The 21,943-nt window shown below is 41.0% G+C and overlaps 1 protein-coding gene across 1 annotated transcript in view; it reads right to left on the minus strand.

Annotated features, from left to right (window-relative positions):
* Positions 1-436: 436 nt before the first annotated feature.
* The window catches only part of nsmce2 (NSE2 (MMS21) homolog, SMC5-SMC6 complex SUMO ligase), a 219,648-nt gene continuing 198,141 nt past the window's right edge, over positions 437-21,943 (minus strand). The window contains exons 5-7 of the mRNA XM_059970774.1: positions 18,538-18,638; positions 9,621-9,727; positions 437-668 (exon numbers count right to left, since the gene is read on the minus strand). Coding sequence (XP_059826757.1) covers positions 560-668; positions 9,621-9,727; positions 18,538-18,638 — 317 coding nt within the window. The 3' untranslated portion in view covers positions 437-559. The remainder of the gene's footprint in view (positions 669-9,620; positions 9,728-18,537; positions 18,639-21,943) is intronic.

Here is a 21,943-nt window from a genome sequence, read left to right on the forward strand (position 1 = left end):
TCAGAAAGCTAAACCTCCAAGCTATAATATGTAAGTGAGACAGAGAATTCTAACTAATTTAGTCAGAGGGTCATTGGAAATCCATGAGATTTCAGTCAAACAATTCACAAAACCATATATTATGTGCAATTTGCTTAAGAGATCGATGCAAATCTTCTTACCACCTAATTACATGTTCTTCTGCTTCCTCATCACTGTTCAACATTCAGAATTTTCAACATAGTGTATTATCCAGTTTTGCTAATTTACAGCACATTATGACATTCTCTGATGGCAGCCAATCAATTATTGCATGTAATTTAAACCGAAAAAAGCCAGATTTATTGCAGACACATAAAACAAAAAAAAATGAGTGGCAAATCGCAGAACAGCAAAGGTGATAAATGGCATTGTAATATGTGATTTTAACAAAACAAACATTATATAACACAACATAAATTTTGGTCAAATAGTTTAATTGACTGTGATTAATCAGAACTATTTTCATCTCACAGCATAACTTTCTAGTAGATCTGACAAAATTTCCTTTGCAATTGCCTGCTATATCTGTGACCAGGAATCATGGTTTTTGACGCCTTCTGTGATTCTCAATAGCCCTCCTCAGGGTAGTATCCATTGAAAGATCAAGTTGTTTCACATCTCCATTATCGCACCCAACAACTGGGCATCTATTTCAGAAAGAAAGAAAAACAAATTCAATACAAATTTGCACTTCTTCAGAAAACATTCCTTGTTGATAGAAACATAGAAAACATTCAGCACAATGCAGGCCCTTCGGCCCACAAAGCTGTGTCGAACATGTCCCTACCTTAGAAATCACTAAGCTTACCCATAGCACTCTATTTTTCTAAGCTCCATGTACCTATCCAAAAATCTCTTAAAAGACCCTATTGTATCTGCCTCCACCACCACCACTGATGGCAGCCCATTCCACGCACTCACCATGCTCTGCATAAAAAATCTACCCCTGACATCTCCTCTGTACCTACTCCCCAGCACCTTAAACCTGTGTCCTCTTGTGGCAACCATTTCAGCCCTGGGAAAAAGCCTCTGACTATCCACACGATCAATGCTCCTCATCATCTTATTCACCTCTATCAGGTCACCTCTCATCCTCCGTCACTCCAAGGAGAAAAGGCCGAGTTCACTCAACCTGTTTTCATAAGGCAAGCTCCCCAATCCAGGCAACATCCTTGTAAGTCTCCTCTCCATCCTTTCTATGGTTTCCACATCCTTCCTGTTGTGAGGTGACTACAACTGAGCAGAGTACTCCAAGTGGGGTATGACCAGAGTCCTATATAACTGCAACATTACCTCTCGGCTCTTAAACTCAATTCCACATCTACGTCAATGTCCTATTGTAACCTCTGACAGCCCTGCACACTATCCACAACACTCCGAACCTTTGTGTCATCAACAAATTTACTAACCCATCCTTCCACTTCCTCATCCAGGTCATTTATAAAAATCACAAAGAATAGGGTTCCTCCACATCACTCTTGCCTTCTTTGGACAAGCTAGTTCTAGATCCACAAAGCAATGTCCCCTTGGATCTCAAGCCTCCTTACTTGCATGTGGTACCCTATTAAATGCCTTGCTAAAATCCATATTCACTACATCTTCTGCTCTTCCTTCATCAATGTGCTTAGTCACATCCTCAAAAAATTCAATCAGGCTCATAAGGCATGACCTGCCCTTGACAAAGCCATGCTGACTATTTCTAATCATACAATTCTCTCCAAATGTTCATAAATCATAAATTCTGCCTCTCAGGATCTTCTCCATCAATTTACCAACCACTGAAGTAAGACTCACTGGCCTGTAATTTCCTGGGCTATCCCTATTAACTTTCTTGTTAGTAGGGAACAACATCCGCAACCCTCCAATCCTCCAGAACCTCTCCATTCCACATTGATGATGCATAGATCATCGCCAGAGGCTCAGCAATCTCCTCCCTCACTTCCCACAGTAGTCTGGGGTACATCCTCCCCAGTCCTGGTAACTTATCCAACTTGATGCTTTCCAAAAGCTCTAGCGCATCCTCTTTCTTAATATCTGCATTCTCAAGCTTTTCAGTCCACTGCAAGTCATCCCTACAATCGCTAAGATCCTTTTCTGTAGTACAGGGGTCACCAACCCTTATTGCACCGCAGACCAGATTAGTATTAACAATATTCTTGCGCACCGGCCGAAAGGGGTAGGGGGGTGTCAATCACGACCAGAATACAACGATACTCAAAGGGGGTTCCTTATGTCCAGTCTATTCCGCAGTTTAGTTTTCGTGGCTCTCAGCACTTTTTTCTGTCCCGCTTCCTTATGTTTTTTCCAGTCAAAAAACTCAACGGGTTTGTTAAACTGCAGGGTGCTTGGACTCAAGGCACTGAAGCAGTTTTGAGGGCTTCAGTGCCTCATTAGACAGCATCCAGGCTGAAACTCTAGCCTCGCCTGCCTCCAGACACCTTGGCCAGGTGTGGCTGGTCGTGGGCGGGGTGAGAGGACTAGGTCAGGGCCAGAGGTCCCCGTGCTGGGGCTGCAGCGGTCGCATTCCGGAGAGAGCAAGGAAGAGTGCAACAGGACACGCGCACCCACCTCCCCTTGTAGGTAGGTAGGACCTATCAGCCGACAAAAGTTTGGCTCGAGGGATGACTTACAGTAGATCACAGTGAGGTAGCTGCTCAGCTACTTACGAAACCCTGAGCCCAAATTAGGTTGTCTGTGAATATTTTAGCACCGGGTTCCCCACGAACATTCGGTGTGCTAAACAGGTTTAGAGATAGCGCACATCTGCCCACACTCCAGGCCAGTAGCAATGGCACTTCTTGCTGGCTGTACGAGGTGGCCGGTTACCCAAGGACAACCAGTGATCCCTGGCGTAAGGGTATCACTGCAGTTAGATGACTGATGATCTCGTGTGGGTAATAACCTCGCATGCGTACAAGTTCAACAGCAGGCGTGACAGGGAATGAGGAAAGGTGCAGCTGACTCACATCGTTTCATATCACCAAATCATATTGTTTCCTCGCGGCCCAGTAGCACATGCTTTGCGGCCTGGTGGTTGGGGACCACTGCTGTAGTGAATACTGAAGCAAAGTATTAAGTACCTCCACTATCTCCTCCGGTTCCATACACACCTTTCCATTGTCACACTTGATTGGTCCTATTCTCTCATGTCTTATCCTCTTGCTCTTCACATACTTGTAGAATACCTTGGGGTTTTCCTTAATCCTGTCTGTCAAGGCCTTCTCATGGCCCCTTCTGGCTCTACTAATTTCATTCTTAAGCTCCTTCCCGCTAGCCTTATAATCTTCTTGATTCATATCACTACCTAGTTTTTTGAACCTTTTGTAAGCTCTTCTTTTCTTCTTGACTAGATTTACAACTGCCTTTGTACACCATGGATCTTGTACCCTACCATCCTTCCCATGCCTCATTGAATGTAAGAACATAGGAACACACCTACTCAGAACCACTCGCAAATATCCCCTAAACATTTGCCACATTCCTTCTGTACATTTCCACGAGAACAGCCGTTTCCAATTTATGCTTCCAAGTTCCTGCCTGACAGCCTCGTGTTTCCCCTTACTCCAATTAAACGTTTCCCTAACTTGTCTGTTCCTCTCCCTCTCCAATGTTATAGTAAAGGATATAGAATTGTGATCACTGTCTCCAAAACGTTCTCCCCCTGAGAGACCTGACACCTGACCAGGTTCATTTCCCAATACCAGATCAAGTACAGCCTCTCCTCTTGTAGGCTTATCTACATATTGTGTCAAGAAACCTTCCTGAACACACCTATCAAACTTTACCCCATCTAAACCCCTCACTCTAGAGAGATACCAATCAATATTTGGGAAATTAAAATCTCCCACCACAACAACCCTGTTATTATTACTCCTTTCCAGAATTTGTCTTCCTATCTGCTCCTTGATGTCCCTGTTACTATTGGGTGGTTTATAAAAAACACCAAGTAGAGTTATTGACCCCTTCCTATTCCTAACTTCCACCCACAGAGACTCTGTCGACAACCCCTCCTTGACTTCCTCCTTTTCTGCAGCCGTGACACTATCTCTAACAGTGCCACACCCCCAACTCTTTTGCCTCCTTCCCTATCCTTTCTGAAACATCTAAACCCTGGCACTTCAAGTAGCCATTCCTGCCCCTGCACCATCCAAGTCTCTGTAATGGCCACAACATCATAGCTCCAAGTGCTGGTCCACGTTCTAGGCTCATCTGCTTTGTTCATGATACTCGTCGAAAATTTGATAAACCTCAAATAATCAGCAGTATTTTAAACCACTTAGTAAAACTAAATCCAGGATCATTTTCACGCCTGTTGAAAATAATGTGACCTTATTGTTAAAAAAAAACATATTGCAGATGCTGGAAATCTGGAATAATAAAAAAAAATTTGAATTATTCAGCAGGCAAAGCAGTACACGAAAGAGGAACAGTTAACATTTCAATTTAATAATCATTCATCAGAACTTAGAAAAGTTAAAAACAAACCAAACTTTCAGTTGAAGGTCTCCTTTGCTCTCCATCTTAATAAATATATTTCCTTTTATTCTCTATGTGCCTCTCAGCTTCCTTGGCAAATTAAAATTTCTGCATTTTCTAGAGGAACACACACAAAATGCTGAAGGAACTCAGCAGGTCAAACAGCTTCTATGGAGAGAAATAAGCAGTTGACATTTGGGGCCAAGACCTGATGAAGGATGAAAGATGCTGCCAAACCTGCTGAGTTCCTCCCGTATTTTGTGTGTATTCTTCTGGATCTCCAGCATCTGCAAAATCTCTTGTGTTTATTCTCTTATTTGTAACTTTTCCCGGTTCTGATGAAGATTCAACAACCCGTGAAACATTACCAATGCTGCCTGACCTGCAGATTTTATTTTGTTCTTATTATCGACTTTACACTTTCTGCCTTCCTTTGATAAAATGCATATGTTAAACTTCCTTTCAGCAACTATGCTTGTATTTGTTATTTAGTTAAACTTCCTCATAACACAGCAACTGCTTCCTTCTGCCTTTGGCAACTGAAAATTAACTTCACCCTCTGTAAAGCCCAATATGACTATTACTTGTTCCAGAAACCTGACTGGGTATTTCCTGGATCTGTGTGTCAGCCACAATTGTGAGATATCACTGCTTGTGCACTGGTTGTTTTGGAGTGTATGAGGGAACATCTGTTTGACTCATTCTTCCTCATTGCCCTCTTCCTCTGTCTGCCTCTATCTATCATTCACCTGCCACTGTCTCCCAACTCCATCCCTTCTCTCCTCCCCTACTTGTCATCTTAGACAATAGACAATAGGAGCAGAATAGACCATTCGGCCCTTCGAGCCTGCACCGCCATTCTGAGATCATGGCTGATCATCTACTATCAATACCCGGTTCCTGCCTTGTCCTCATATCCCTTGATTCCCCTATCCATAAGATACCTATCTAGCTCCTTCTTGAAAGCATCCAGAGAATTGGCCTCCACTGCCTTCCGAGGCAGTGCATTCCAGACCCCCACAACTCTCTGGGAGAAGAAGTTTTTCCTTAACTCTGTCCTAAATGACCTACCCCTTATTCTCAAACCATGCCCTCTGGTACTGGACTCTCCCAACATCTGGAACATATTTCCTGCCTCTATCTTGTCCAATCCCTTAATAATCTTATATGTTGCAATCAGATCCCCTCTCAATCTCCTTAATTCCAGCATGTACAAGCCCAGTCTCTCTAACCTCTCTGCGTAAGACAGTCCGGACATCCCAGGAATTAACCTTAATCTTGAGCCCCTTGACAATGTGTCAAACACTGCAGGCACCAATCTCACCACTCCCCTTCTGTATGCTGACCACCTTCCCACTGCACTCTCAGTCCTGATGCAACATTTCAACTCAAAACATAGACAATTCCTTCCCCACCAGCATAAGTTGCTTGATTCTGAGTACCTCCAGCAGATGGTTATGCTCTTTTATAGTGTGATACTGAATTAATACTCCTGCAAAGTAAGTTCCACACTCACTTTTGTTCCCTCAGACCTGTTTTATTTCTGCCTTGTCCAAGGCAGAAGCTCCAACACAATAACTCCTTAGTGTTCTCAATCCTCTGACATGCACACCCCCTAAGCTGAGGCTCCAGTTGCTTGGATTTTCAGAAGGCCTTTGCTAAAAAAGGTAAGAGCCCATGGTATTATAGGAAAGATACTATCATGGATAAAAGATTGGCTGACTGGCAGGAGGCAAAGAGAAGGAATAAATGGGGCCTTTTCTGGTTGGCTGCCTGTGTGCCACAAGGGTTGATGTTTGGACTGCTTCTTTTCATATTATATCAATGATTTGGTTAACAAAAGTGATAACTTTGTGGCCAAGTTTGCACATGATACAAAAATTGGTAGAGTGGCAGGTAGTGTTGAGGAAGTAGGGAGTCTGCAGAAGGACTTGGACAGATTTGGAGAATGGGCAAAGAAGTGGCTGATGGAATATAGTATTGGGAAGTCTGCGGTCATGCACTTTGGTAGAAAGAATAAACGTGTAGTCTATTTTCTAAATGGGAAGAAAATGCAGAAATCAGAAGTGCAAAGGGACTTGGGAGTCCTTATGCAGGATTCCCTAAAGGTTAACTTCCAAGGTAAGGAAGGAAAATGGATAATTGCACTCATTTTGAGAGGAATAAAATATAAAAGCAAGGATGCTGAAGCTTATAAGTTATTAGTTAGATTGCATTTGGAGCACTGTTTGCAGCTTTGGGTCACATATCTAAAAAATAATGTGTCAGCATTGGAGATGGTCCTGAGGAGGTTTGTGAGAATGATTCCAGGAATGAAAGGCTTAACATATGAGAAATATTTGATTGTTCTGGGCCTATACTTGCTGGAGTTTAGAAGTATGGGGGTGTGGGGATCTCACTGAAACCTACTGCAACTGAAAGGCTGAGATAGAGTGGAAGTGGAGAGGATGTTTCCTATAGTGGAGAGGGGGTCTAGGTCCAGAGAGCACAGCCTCAGGATAGAGGGATGTCCCTTTAGAACAGAGATGAGTTCTTTAGCCTGAGCATGGCGAATCTGTGGAATTCAGCCATAGAAGCCACAACATTGGGTATGTCTAAAGTGGAGGTTGATAGATTCTTGATTAGTAAGGGCATCAGAGGTTGAGGAGAGGCAGGTGAATGGAACCAAGAGGGATAATAAATTGGTCATGATGGATTGGCAGAGCAGACTGAATGGGCTAAATGGCCCAACCGTGCTCCTATGTCTTATGTCTAATGCTTGGCAGAACACCACAGAACAGGACGTGCAACAAAACAAGTCCTATTTCTCCCCACACATGAACAGTCCTCCAACTCAAGAAAGGCTGTCTCTGACCTCTAGCAAACTTGCAGAGATTCACAGACTCGGGGCCCTGGCGAATGGGCCTCAACATCAGGATATCCAATTGACCCCAGGACCTGCCAAATATCAAACACTAGGTCTCGAATTTGCAGTACTTGACCCATAGCTAGGCATGGCAGTCCCACATCTATCCAGCATGGATCCACTATAATTTCTAGGCAAGCACTCTAATCATTAAGATACTTTCCTTTACCTGATCGTTCAAATAATACACTTCACTGGTCTTACAGATTTTTGAAGCACCATGTTGAGTAAAGAGACTAATAACAAAGGTCTGTGAGGTGCCATTTCATTAGCTGGTGTGATCAATCTAGTTCATAGAAATGATAAAGGTCAGATTGTCTTGGTTGAAATGAACATTAGACTGTAGACCAGAAGCCATAAGAGCAGATTTAGGCTACTTAGCCCATCAAGTCTGCTCAGCCATTTCATTATGACTGATATATTTTCCCTCTCAACCCCTGACCTCTGGCACCCTTACTAAGTAAGAACCTATCAACCCAATGACGGCCTTCACAACCATCTGTGGCAATGAATTCCACAGATTCACTATCCTCTGCCTACTCTGATTGTATTTCTGATGTATTTCTTGTTAAGATAAGGAGATTAATCTTGTTGTTTACAATTTCAACATAATATTGTAGGAGTATTCAATAGTTTAAGGGTAGGAAGGAAAAAGATTGCCCAATTTAACAAAAAATCCTATTCCAATTACTAAAATCACTTTAAGAATGTGGGTTTTAGCATATTAATCAAATGTTGTTTTACATCTGGGTACGTGCAATTGACCACTTATTTTATTGGCATGTCAGGGAAAACCCAATTAAAAGACAAAATATATTAGTTTAAAAATGATGGTAATGCTAAGACTATAATAACCTAGCATCCATTATTGCAATCAAAGAGAGATAGAAACATAGAAAACCTACAGCATAATACAGGCCCTTTGGCCGCGATGCTGTACCGAACATGTACTTATTTTAGAGATTACCTAGGGTTACCCATAGCCCTCTATTTTTCTAAGCTCCATGTACCTATCCAGGACTCTCTTAAAAGACCCTGTCATATCAGCCTCCATCGCTAGCAGCCCATTCCACGCACTCTGCGTAAGAACCTTGCCTCTGACATTTCCTTTGTACCTACTTCCAAGCACCTTAAAACTGTACAAAATAATGTAATGGCTCTGTCTGTCTAAGTAGACAATGGATTTCAATGGTTTAGGATTCAAAGCTCTACGGGGCGCAGACCTGGGCGAGGAATATGGAGACCCTGGGCTGCCCAGACATCAAGATCTCCCTCTCTGGCTTGCAGATGTGATGTGATGTTATCCAACCACCTTAGGGGCTCCACTCTGGATTTGTGTAGGATTTACTCCTTAGCCTTCTCTTCTCCCGAAGATACCCACAAGGCAGTGGAATCCATAACCCTGGATAGGGGACCGTACCGGGTACTGTCAGCCGGAGACAGCTGAGCCCAGGATTCGCGTAAGGCAGGGTCATCACGCTCTGTAGTAGTGACATATGGAGCCACTACCTGTGCAAGATACAGCACAAGAAACAAGAAACTTTGGCCCACAAAGTCCTCACTGACCATCATCAAACTACTCTAACTAAATGTATTCCCACATTGTCAACAAATCCAGTCAAGTTTCTTTTGCTCATCTGCACACTAGGGCAATTAACCTGTATGTTTTTGGACTGTGAGAGGAAACCTCTCACACTCCACCTTGTAGCTACACCACCTTGTTAAAGTTATCCTGAGAATCATTTATATCAGAAAGAAAGATTAGCTTTATTTGTCATATGGACCCCAAATGGTGTCATTTTTGCACCAACAACCAACAGTCCAAGGATGTACTGGAGGCAGACTGCAAGTGTTGATACGCTTTTAGCACCAACACAACATGCCCACAACTTACTAACCCTAACCATACATCTTTGGAATTTGAGTGGAAACCAAAGCACCTGGAGGAAACCCAAGTGGTGAAGGGGTACATATTCCGTACAGGCAGAGACAGGAATCAAAGGTTGATTGGTGATCACTGTCATGGTAAAGGCATGTACTAACCACAATGCTACCATGACAACACAATTAAATGTGCAATACCTAATTAATTGTTACTAATATAAATAACAGGGATGAAGAGGACAGTCTTCACCTAAACCTGGAGACTGTGTTTAGCAAAAAGTACTTGTGAGATCAGAAATCAGGATGTAGTGAGAAATGTTCACTCCCAACTCACCGGGCCTTCTTCCTTTGTTTGTGCTTGGTTTGAATTATTTTTATTATGGCTTCCTCTTCATAACTATGACCACAAACTTTATTCTTCACAGGGCATTCCATTTCTCTCTGCAGACACAAGTTTAAAAGCCAATTAATCACTGTTTTGTTCTTTCCTTGACAAGACACATTGGCAGGATTCTCCATATTTGATGCCGATGCTGCTGATGAAGCCAGCATACATGCTTTTCTTAGAAAAAAATTACAATTTTAGTTCCATATTCAGCACCTTTATTTTGATACCACAAATACATCAACAGACTTCTCCAAGGGCATTGTGTCTGTAACTTTTTGCCGAGATATGAGAGTCTGAATATTTCTTCTTCAGAACATCTGTAGGCATACTTGACTGACCAGTTTGCCTGGGCTACCAATTACCACAAATTCACAGTAAGCTCTTAGTTTCCTGCCATCAAGTGAAAGCCTGCCATTGCCAGTCAGGAAATGTTCAGTGAAATAGAATGAAAGGATCTACCAAGGTTTTTAATATGCAGAATGGATTGAAGCTTGCAATTAAGACTCCTATTGAAAATGATGCCTTCAGTGGATAGAAACCTTTGGATCTAGTTAAAACCTGCTTCCAGAGTGACCAGCACCTTCTACAGGTGTCCCCTGTCTTTTGAACGTTCACTTTACAACAAGCTCCTCACCCGGAACTGCATTCTAGCCAGCATTGCTTAAACATGTGCCTGTGAGCATCTGTTAGCAAGATGAGTTCTAAGGTATTGGAAAAGCCTAAAAGAGAGTGTAAGGGTGTTACACTTAGCGTATAACTAGACATAATTAAGTGTTTCGATTGTGGTGAACGAAGTAAGGATATTGTGAGTTTGGCTAAGGGTTTATCGAAGATGATGTTGAAGAGATTTTGGCATCCCATGACCAAGAACTGAGAGATGAAGAGCTGATGAAGAGGAAAGGATAACAATTGAAACTGAACGCAGTAGCAAAAGTGAAGTCGTCCAGGAACTGAACGTGAAGTAATTGTGTGAGATTTCCGCTGCAATGATTGCAGAAAAGTATGACTTTAATTTTGAAAGGGTATGTAGGTTTAGAGCATATTTGCAGGATGGTTTGAGTGCTTACAGAGAACTGTATGATAGAAAAATGCGTGCGGCTAAGCAGTAAAGCATACTGTCGTTTTTCAAGCCTTCCACATCAGCCACAGCAGACAACGAGCCTTGATCTTTGACATCGAGGCAGGCAGACATAGAAGAAGGTGACCTGCCTACCCTGATGGAAAAGACCCCAGTCTTTTCTACCTCCCACCACCCCAATCTCTGACGCCTCAGCCAAACACACCATCAACAGTGTGCTCACTGTCTTCCAGATTCCAGTAAGTGAAACTACACTGGACCTACATAATTTCTACTTTATATAGGCTGTGTATTTTTATGTGTTATTTGGTATGATTTGGCAGTTTCGTAGCTTAAATGTTACTGGAAAGAGTACTTCTGCCGAAAGCGCTTGTGCTGAGTATTTTTGCCGAGAGCGCTTGCGTGAGATTTTCGCTGCGGTGGACAGTGCTGCAATAATTACAGAAAAGTGCTCCTACATTATATAGGCTGTATATTTATCAGATCATTCCTGCTTTTACTATATGTTACTGTTATTTTAGGTTTTATGTGTTACTTGGCATGATTTGGTAGGTTATTTTTTGGGTCAGCGAATGCTCACAAATTTTTCCCATATAAATAAATGGTAATTGCTTCTTCACTTTACAACATTCTGGCTTACGAACCATTTCATAGGAACGCTCTACCTTCGAGTAGCAGGGGAATCCTAAACTTAACTTGTATAGCTGTGCCAAGTCACTTTCTAAGGGGCTTTATCAAACAAAAATAAAAACACAACAAAATCAGAGTTAATGTTGCAGGTCAAAGACAAAGGATTCTGATGTAGAGTTTTTGACCTGAACAATTAACATTTTCCTTTTCAGTTATACTCCCTGACTTGCTAAATGGATCCAGCATTTTCTATTTTTATTTCAGATTGCCAGTATGAGCAGTTTGATGGTAAATAAAATTCAAACAGATCAATCTTAGAAAATTTTAAGGCAGAGTACCCATAGGATGTTCAGAGGCAAGCAATGTCTGGTCACAGATTTGACTTAATCCTATTGAACAGTGGAACTTGCTCCATTGATGAAATATCTCCTCCTGATCCTATTCCACACGGTTGAACTGTTCAAGGGTTTAATGGCTGCCTTAAAGAAAGAAAGATAGTAATGGACGTGTTCAGGGAGGGAATTCCATGATTAAAGGCTTTGGCATATGAAATCATAACCATCTGCCAGCAGAAGTGGTGGATGAGGGTTCAAATGCAACATTGAAGAAAAGCTTGGATAAGTACATGGATGGAAAGGTTATGGATTGCTATGGGATGAGGCAGAATAACAGTTTTGCTAGATGGGCTGAAGGGCCTGCTTCAGAGCTATAGTACTTTATAACCGACTGCAACTGCAAGGACTGTTGAAACAGAAGGTAGCAGAGAGGGCAGTCCCCGCAAAGTCTGAAATGGAATAGATTACAGAGATAGAAAGGGGCAAAACATGAAGATATTTGAAAATGGAGAATTTAAAGTTAAAGCACTGCTTAGCTAGGAGCAAGGCAGGTCAGAAAGAGCAAGAGTCATGTACAAGTGGACTGGATACAAATTAAGGTTTAGAGCCAGCAGCAGGCAAGTTTGGGGGATGAGCCGAGATGGTATTGCAGAATCATTCCAGATGGAGTACGATACCCCTAAACTTACTCGTTGTTAAGACAATTTATACGCTGGCCTAGATCGGAGTTGACAACTGATTTTGCTCGCTCTCCGTGATGGTTACTCCTTTCTCCAGGGCACTGGAGTCCTTCACTGTTCAGTCAATTTAAACACCAGCCCAGGTGTTTAAAAAGACAGGGTGTTCGGATCTCAGGTGAGAGCAGTTTGTGCTCACTTTTCGTGAAAGTCACACCTCTTTCCATGCCGCTGAGGCTATGAAGAGTGCCCTGGCAGCTGAGCTGTGTGCCCACTAATATGATGAACTGATAAGCAAAGCTTGGGCCCACTCCGGGGTTCACAAGTGAGGACTCAATTTGATTCAGAATTCTGTTGTTTGCCTCAAATGTTTGCATGATTTGTGTTTTTTTCCCTTTTTTTTGCGCATCAGGTGTTGGTCCTTTATTTTTATTTTTAATATGTTTCTCCTTAACTGGGTTCTTTGGGTTTCTTGCTTTGTGGCTCCCTGTGAGTAAACAAATGTCAAGATTGTATAATTTATACATTCTTTGATAATAAAGATACTTGAATCATGAATAGAAAGGAAGCATAGGTACATACGAAAACTTGGCTGCAAGGCTGAAGAGGGGGAGAAATCATGTTATGTTACAGCACCAGTATTCTGTCCTTCCATCATTTATTCCATTATTATTTATTCACTTATCCCTCATCCTGGGATCCAGTATTAAAACAGGATTGCAAACAGTCTAACTTAGCTTCAGACATTTTCCAGTGCGAATAATGGTGCCGGTGGCCACAGTCAGATCTGTTTACTACATGTATATCGAAACATAGTGTGTAATGCATTTCGAGTCTCCCCTCCCCCTCCCCCTTTCAAATCTCTTATTATCTCTTTTTTCCATTAGTCCTGATGAAGGGTCTTGACCTGAAACGTCGACTGTACTTCTTTCTATAGATGCTCCCTGGCCTGCTGTGTTCCACCAGCATTTTGTGTGTGTTGAGTGAAATGCATCATTTGCATTAACAACCAACATACACCTAGGGATTTGCTGGAGGCAGCCAGTAAATGTCGCCACACATTACAGTACCAGGGAACAATTTCTGAAAGAAATTGAGGATAATAGCTTTGTCTCTAACCACATGCAGAGGAAATCAGATACAGTAGAGGGACTAGTACTTAGACATTGTAGTTGAAGCAAGGTGAGGGACCCACAGATCCTTTTGTTACCTGGGAAACAAAAACTAACTTGTTAAAGAACTGGAAAAAATGCTCAGTTTACATGCCTTGCTTCTGTTCATATACATAGGACTGGGAGGGCCAAGAAGCCCTGACTAGATGGAAGACAGAGGAAAAAATACATTTTTAAACATTACAGGAAAATTAATTCAACTGATGTGGATTTCAGGCATAAAACAGAGGTGAAAGTTGCCTTCTGTCACTCTAAAAGCAGGTAGAAATTTTAGTTGCTTTAACATAGAGACAATTACCAACCCTTTTGCCTTGGAAATGCAAATAATGCCTTGTCTCCTCTTAAAATACTGGAAAACTACCCATATCTGAGTTATTCTCACAGCGAAGTTGAATAACACCATTATTTAAATAAAAGGTTTTCTGATAAGTCAATTCTGCATGTACTAGTGTATCTGAAGTATTCATGACAGTCCAGTTTCACTTTACCTTCCTCTTGTGAAAGCTGTCTTCTTGCCTTCTATTCTACAAACTTAGTTTTACTTCTATTCTATATAAACTTTCTCCCATTTTTTGTGAATGGGAGCAAGTTTGTACAATAGAAAGGGAAAACTGAGAAAGATATCTGAAATATATTGAGATATGAGAGCAATACAACACAGAATGCTGGAGGAACTCAGCAGGTTGGGCAGCATGTATGGAGAGGAATAAACAGTCCATCTTTTGAATCAAGATCTTTCATCTCCATAAATGCTGCCTGAGCTGGTGAGTGCCTCCAGTTGTTTTGGACTTTGAGCATTTGTTGAATCTCTCATGTTTACGATGATATACCACATTTTTTGTTTTACTGTAGATTTTAAGATGTGTCCTGTCAGTGGTCCAATGAAAAATTCTAAAGCAGATTTAAGATGGAAAGGAGATTAAGTCTGAAACAAAAACACATAACTGAGATCTATATTCACTCCTTTATTTTCATATCTAAGGAATGTAAGAATAGTGGTATGGAACCACTGTGAAAAATGGTGGTTGGAATCTGAAATGGACTGTCTAAGGGCAAGGTAAGAGCAGGAACCACAATATTTAACATATATCAGTACAAGTACTCAAATAGCCAAAGAGAGAAGGTGACGGACCAAGACTGGATGAAACTAGAACTAGAGGTCACAGGTCAAGAGTGAAAGGTGAAATGTTTAAGAGAACATGAGGTGGAATTTCTTCACTCAGAGAATGGTGAGAGAAGGAACAAGCTGCCAGCGGAAGTACTTGATGCGGGCTCAATTTCAACATTTAAGAGAAATTTGGATAGGTACATGGATGGTGGGCCATGGTCTGGGTGCAGGTTGATGGGACCAGACAGATGAACAGTTCAGCATGGACTAGATAGACTGAAGGGTCTGTTTCTGTGCCATTTAACCCTGACTCTAGGCAATAGCTGGAAAGCTCTTCAGTAGAATAAAGAAATAAAAAAAACTCAGTAAGTTATCAGTATTTTGGGCTGAACTTAAAAAGTAATGCTCTGCAGCTTTACTCCAGTTACTTCGCACTCACTGACCTTCTAATCATAACACACTCAAAATGCTGGAGGAACTCAGCAGGTCAGGCAACAGCTGTGTTTAAGAATAGTCAACGTTTCAGGCTGTGACCCCAGTTTTCCATGGATGCTGCCTGGCCTGCTGAGTTCCTCCAGCACTTTGTGTATATTGCTCGCAATTCCAGCATCTGCAGAATCTTGTCTTTCTGCCATTCTAATAATCTAGATCAGGGATTCCCAACTTGCGGTTCATTAACTCCTCAGTTAATGGTAGGGGTCCATGGCATAACAAAAGGCTTAGAACCCCTGATCTAGATCATTATAAAGTAATGGCAGATGTAGACTTTTTTTCATTTACAAGAGATGGAAAATGTTAAATGGTAATTCCTGTTTGCCTTACAGATCCTCTTGTGTATTGAGTCAAAGTGGAGATTCCGGACTAGACTGAAATCAACGAGGGATGCTCAACAGCTGTGGCAGAGTTTGAATGCTATAACCTCCAACAAAGTTAAATCTACTGATATGGGTGGTAGTAGAACTTCACTTCCAGATGAGCTCAATGCCTTCTATCCTCGCTTTGACTGCCAGGACAGGGAGAAACCATCGCGTATCCCTACATAACCCGATGATCCCTTGGTCTCAGTATCTGAGATGATGTGCGGCTGCCTCCAAGAGTGTGAATCCAAGGAAAACATCCAATCTGGATGGAGTACCTAGCCAAAAACTGAAGACCAACTGTGTTCACAGATATGTTCAACCTCTCGCTTCAGCGGTGTATGGTACCAACCTGCTTCAAGCAGGTTTCAATCATACTGGTGCCCAAGAAGAGCATGGTAACCTATCTCAATGACTATTGCCCACTGCCACTTACATCTGCAGTGATGAAGTGTTCTGAGAGGCTGGTGACAAAACATATCAGCTCCTGTTTAACTAACAACTTGGATCTGATCCAATGTACCTACCGAAGCAACAGGTCCACAGCAGATGCCATCTCATTGGTTCTTCACACAACCATGAAACATCTGGATAGCAAAATTGCATACATCAGGATGCTCTTTATCAACTATAGCTCAGCACTTAATACCATCATCCCCAACTAATCAGTAAATTCCAAGATCGTGGCCTCAATACCCCTGTGAAGGACCAGGGTAAGCATAAAACTGGGAGAGCAGGTAAAGGTGAAAAAAATAGGGCTTTATTTACCCAAAATGTTTACAAACTCAACAGAACTGTTCTAGAGTCCAAACTTGAATCAGCTAAACAGAACAGAACTTGGTTACAACATAGTAAATACTCCTCAAACCAACAGACACCACTCATCTCCTGACTGTGGGTTTATGTTCAATGTTGGCCAGTCCATAGTAAGTTTCAGGGCAGAGAAAACATTCCTCTCCTTAAAAAGATATAGCATAAATAAAGCAGCTCCAGAGAACACCCCTCTGGCTGTAGCAGAATGGCACAACCCAATTATCCAGCCCCATGTACTGAGGCTGGTGTAATGCAACAGATCCGTCATTTACCAGATTATCAGGAGGATGGTCAGCTACAGGACACTTTAATGTGCCTGGCTGATGGTGCGACAGGTAATTGCAGCCGCCACAACCCCCTTGTGCAACTGGATCCTGGATTTCTTCACTTGCAGACTCCAATCAGTTTGGATTGGCAAAAACATTTCCGCCACTATCTCAATCAGCACAAGTGCACCACAGGGATGTGTGCTTAGCCCCCTGCTCTATACGCTTTGTACCTAAGACTGTGTGGCTAAGCACAGCTCCAACACCATATCCAAGTTTGCTGATGACACCATGGACCCTATCAAAGGAGGTGATAAATCAGCATAAAGGAGGGAGATTGAAAATTTGACTGTGGTGTCATAACAACAATCTCTCACCCAATGTCAGCAAGACACAAGGAACTGATTGTAGACTTCAGGAGAGGGAAACCAGAGGTCCAAGGTCTTCACTGGAGGAGCAGAGGTGGAGAGGCTCAGTAACTTTGAATTCCTGGGTGTCACAATCTCAGCAGGACCTGTCTTGGACTCATCATATAAATTTAATTGCAAAGAAAGCACAGCAGCACCTCTATTTCCTTAGCAGTCTGCAGAGATTTGGCACATCATCAAAAACCTTGACAAACTTCTATCGATATAGGTAACATACACAAAATGCTGGAGGAATTCGGCAGGTCTGCTAAGTTCCTCCAGCATTTTGTGTGTATTACTTTGGTTTTAATCTGCATATTTTCTCTTGTTTTGTGATTAAACTTTTATAGATGTGCAGTGGGAAGTATACTGATTGGCTACATTACCAGACAATCCACCCTGCAAGAACTCATTTCACCATCAACTTGTGGCAGACTTCTGGAACTTCCAGGAGAAGTGAGATGTCTGCAATAGAGTAGCTCCTTAGCAGTTAGCCAGCTAGTTTTAAATAATGTCAACTATGCTAATGAATGAATGACACCTTTTAAACTCACCTCAACAGTCATTTAACCCATCACGGACAATAGAAAAGTCGCTGTTGCAAACAGTGCAGCAAGCAACATTGTCATCATTTTTGACCCCTATTAGACAGGGGTACACTTTAGTGTAGTCTGGGGTGAAGTGCATTTTATATTTTCTTTTTTTTTGGAAAACGGCCATGGTGTGCATGTGCGTTCTCTCTCTCTCTCTCTCGCTCACCCGCGCTCAAAAAAATCAATCTCCAGGATATTGTATATAATTTGCGGGCACCAGGGAGCCGCTATCAATATGTGGGAGACTCCCGGAACTTCCGGGAGAGGTGGGATGTCTGCATTACAGCCTGGTATGGTAACACTAATGCCTTTGAGGGGAAAATCCTACAAAAGGTAGTGGATTCCGTCCAGTACATCACGGGTAAAGCACTCCCAATCATTAAGCACATCTACATGAAACACTGCCATAGAAAACAGCATCCATCATTAGATATCCTCACCACCCAGGCCATGCTGTTGCCATCAGGTATAAGGTCCAAGAGCATCAGGACTCGCACCACCAGGTTCAAGAACAGTTACTACCCCTCAACCTTCAGACCCTTGAACATAAGGGGATAATGTAACTCAATCTATTTCTGGTGTTCCCACAACTGATGTCGCACTTTTAAGGACTATCTTGTTATTTATTTATATTTGCAGTTTGTTGTTCATTGATCCTGTTTATAGTGACTGTACTGTAGATTTGCTGAGTATGCCTGCAGGAATATGAATCTCAGGGATATATGTACTTTTATTTTGAACTTTGAGGCATTTCAAAACTTAGTACTTATTTTACAACATGAATTCATGTTCAAATTAAAGACACAGCTCTCAAGTTAATTTAAATGACAGAAATAACTCAAAATAGATTCAGTTGATAACAGTGATGATTAACTGTGAAGAAAAATGTACTAGAACACTCAGCTCTCAGAATATGCTGTTCTGTACCTGTGTAATGGGGCAAATGAAATTCCTTTGGCTCTGGGTCACTGCAATGTCCTCATCAATCTCATTGGCTGAAGTGCTCTCGCTCTGTGACTCTGCACCAACTGGAAGTTCAAGAGGAACAGTCTGAATAAACCAAGTTTGCCATTTATATACACCTCAGTTCAAATAACTGTTTATTGATTAAAAAGCTTTCATTCAAACAATAAAACAACAAGTTACAATCAGTTCCACTCTGATGAATGCAAATGTTATGAATAATCTACTTATCCATAAGGCTCTGCTTGGTTTAAACTTAAAATAAAGCTGCAGATATTTAATACATCCAGCCAGCAATTGGCTTGAATTTGAGTAAAACACAGTGGTGCTGAACAAATCAAAGCACAAGATTTTCTTATAAACAACTGAGTGCTTGAATTCATCTGCAACATACAATATTTTTTGTGTGCAATTTCAAGCATACGCAAAACACATAGAACACTACAGCACAGTACAAGACTTCTGTCCCATGTTGTTGTGCCGACTTTTAACCTACTCTAAGATCAATCTAAACCTTCCCTCCCACTTAGCCTTCCATTTTCTATCATCCATGTGCCTAAGAGTTTCTCAAATGTTCCTAATGTATCTGTCTCTCCACTATTATGCTTAACTGTCATCAAAAAATTAGTTAATTTATTAAAATGGCAACAAAATTGAAACAAAAAAAGAAATTAAACTAAAAGATATAACGGGTGGGGAGAATGAAGCAAAAAGTATGAGGCAGTAAATACCAAATTTTCCTATTTTAAAGACAGAACCACAAAATAAAATATGGAAGTCCAGTGTAAACCAAACTTCACAAGTCACAAATGGGAGATCACCTCAGGAGCATTGTTCCCATACATCCTTACTATTCTCCATCCATTGCTGAGTGATTTATATCACTGAGCCTTTTGCAAAACAATACACTGATAAGAATTAGTTGATTTTTATAGCATCACATGATGTACTAAGGTAAATTGTCATGTTTCACATACACTCGGCTATAAATGGACTATCTTGAAGTAGCTATTTTGCACATGATGAAACAAACATGATGCCGAGATACATCATCAGTGATATAGTCTGGTGTCATCGGGTGCATCGGGCATTTTCAGAATCAGAATCAGGTTTAATATCACTAGCATATGTCTTGAGATTTGTTGAAAAAGAAAATAACTGAATTACAGTAAATATATATATAAATAGTTAAATTAAATAAGTAGTGAAGATTAACCCGTTTAAGAATTTTATTCCATCTATCATCAGAAATCTGACAATTTAGGTCATCCTCCTAAGCTTTTTTTATTTTATCTAAAAAGTCTTGTCTAGATTCAATCAACAAGTTATAGATAACAGTAATAGAACCATTAACAAAAGGTTTTAAATTTAAAAGATCATCCAGTAAATTTTTATCAGGAGCTATAGGAAAAGTAGTTAAATGGAAATGTAGGAAATCTCTAATTTGAAGGTATCTGTAAAAATGTGTTTTTGGGAGTGCAAATTTATTTGACAATTGGTCAAATGAAGCAAGAGATCCTGAGATAAACAGGTCCCAAAAACACTTAAAACCTAGTTCATCCCAGTCCTTAAAGACTTTGTCAGTCATGGAAGGGATAAAAAAATAATTAAGGAGAATGGGAGATGATAATGAAAAATTCACTAAACCAAAATATTTCCTAAATTGAGCCCAAATCCTTAAAGTTTGCTTAATAATTATGATATCAGTTATTTTATTTGCTGAAAAAGAGTATGATCCAATTAGAGAGACAATAGAGGAATTCTTTACAGAATTAACTTCTAAGGAGACCCATGATGGGCAATCTTTACGACAAATATAAGGACCAGAAAGTAGTATTCCTTATATTGGCAGCCCAATAGTAAAACCTAAAATTGCTTTCTGTGTTAAAGGTATACCTTTATGTGTATTGTTATAACATTTTAATCAATTTTACAATATATGAATGTACACAAGTTATGTTGAGATGTATCTATGTGTTGCACTCTGTAAATCTTGTTTTTTTAAATAAAATAAAGTAGTGAAAATAAATGATAAAGTTTCATGCAAAGCCACAAATAGAAGGGTTGTGTGTGGTGGTAATAACCTTCTGAGATGCGTCTATTTCAATGCTAGGAGTATTGTGGGGAGGGCTGACAAGCTGAGGGTGTAGATTGACATGTGGAATTATAACATTGTAGCCATTAGTGAAATTTGGCTACAAGAGGGGCTGGAGTGGCAGCTCAATGTTCCAAGGTTCCGATGTTTCAGATGTGATAGAGGCAGAGGAATGAAGTGTGGGAGGGGGTGGCATTGCTAGTCAGGGAAAATGTTAGAGCAGTTTTCAGGCACGACAGATTAGAGGGCTTATCTTCCGAGGCCATATGGTAGCTGAGAAGCAGGAAAGGTATGACCACATTAACGGTGTTGTATTATAGTCAGCGAGAAATGGTGGAGCAAATCTGCAGAGATAGCAGACAACTGCAGAAAACATAAAGTTGTGATAGTAGGGGATTTTAATTTTCCGCATATTGATTGGGACTCCCATACTGTTAAAGGTCTAGATGGGTTAGAGTTTCTAAAATGTGTTCAGGGTAGTTTTCTAAATCAATATATAGAGGTACCGACTAGAGAGGATGCAATATTAGATCTCCTATTAGGAAATTAGTTAGGACAGGTGACGGAAGTGTATGTAGGGGAACACTTTGGTTCCAGTGATCATAATGCCATTACTTTCAACTTGACCATGGATAAAGATAGATCTGGTCCTCGGATTGAGTTTCGAAACTGGAAAAAGGGCAAATTTGAAGAAATGAGAAAGGATCTAAAAAACGTGGATTGGGACAGGTTGTTCTCTTGCAAGGATGTCGTTGGTAAGTGGGAGGCCTTCAAAACAGAAATTTTGAGAGTGCAGAGTTTGTATGTTCCCGTTAGGATTAAAGGCAAAGTGAATAAGAATAAGGAACCTTGGTTCTCTAGGGATACTGACACTCTGATAAAGAAGAAGAGAGAGATTTATGACATGTAGGAAAAAGGGAGCAAATAAGGTACTTGAGGATTATAAAAAGTGCAAAAAAATACTTAAGAAAGAAATCAGGAGGGCTAAAAGAAGACATGAGGTAGCTTTGGCAGTCAAGGTGAAGGATAATCCAAAGAGCTTCTACAGGTATATTAAGAGCAAAAGGATAGTAAGGGATAAAATTGGTCCTCTTGAAGATCAGAGTGGTTGGCTTTGTATGGAACCAAGTGAAATGGGGGAGATCTTAATGGGTTTTTTTGCGTCTGCATTTACTAAGGAAACTGGCATGGAATCAATGGAAATAAGGCAAACAAGTAGTGAGGTCATGGAACCTATACAGATTGAAGAGGAGGAGGTGCTTGCTATCTTGAGGC

Source organism: Hypanus sabinus, chromosome 1 (genome assembly GCF_030144855.1).
Source record: "Hypanus sabinus isolate sHypSab1 chromosome 1, sHypSab1.hap1, whole genome shotgun sequence".
In the NCBI taxonomy this organism is placed as follows: domain Eukaryota; kingdom Metazoa; phylum Chordata; class Chondrichthyes; order Myliobatiformes; family Dasyatidae; genus Hypanus; species Hypanus sabinus.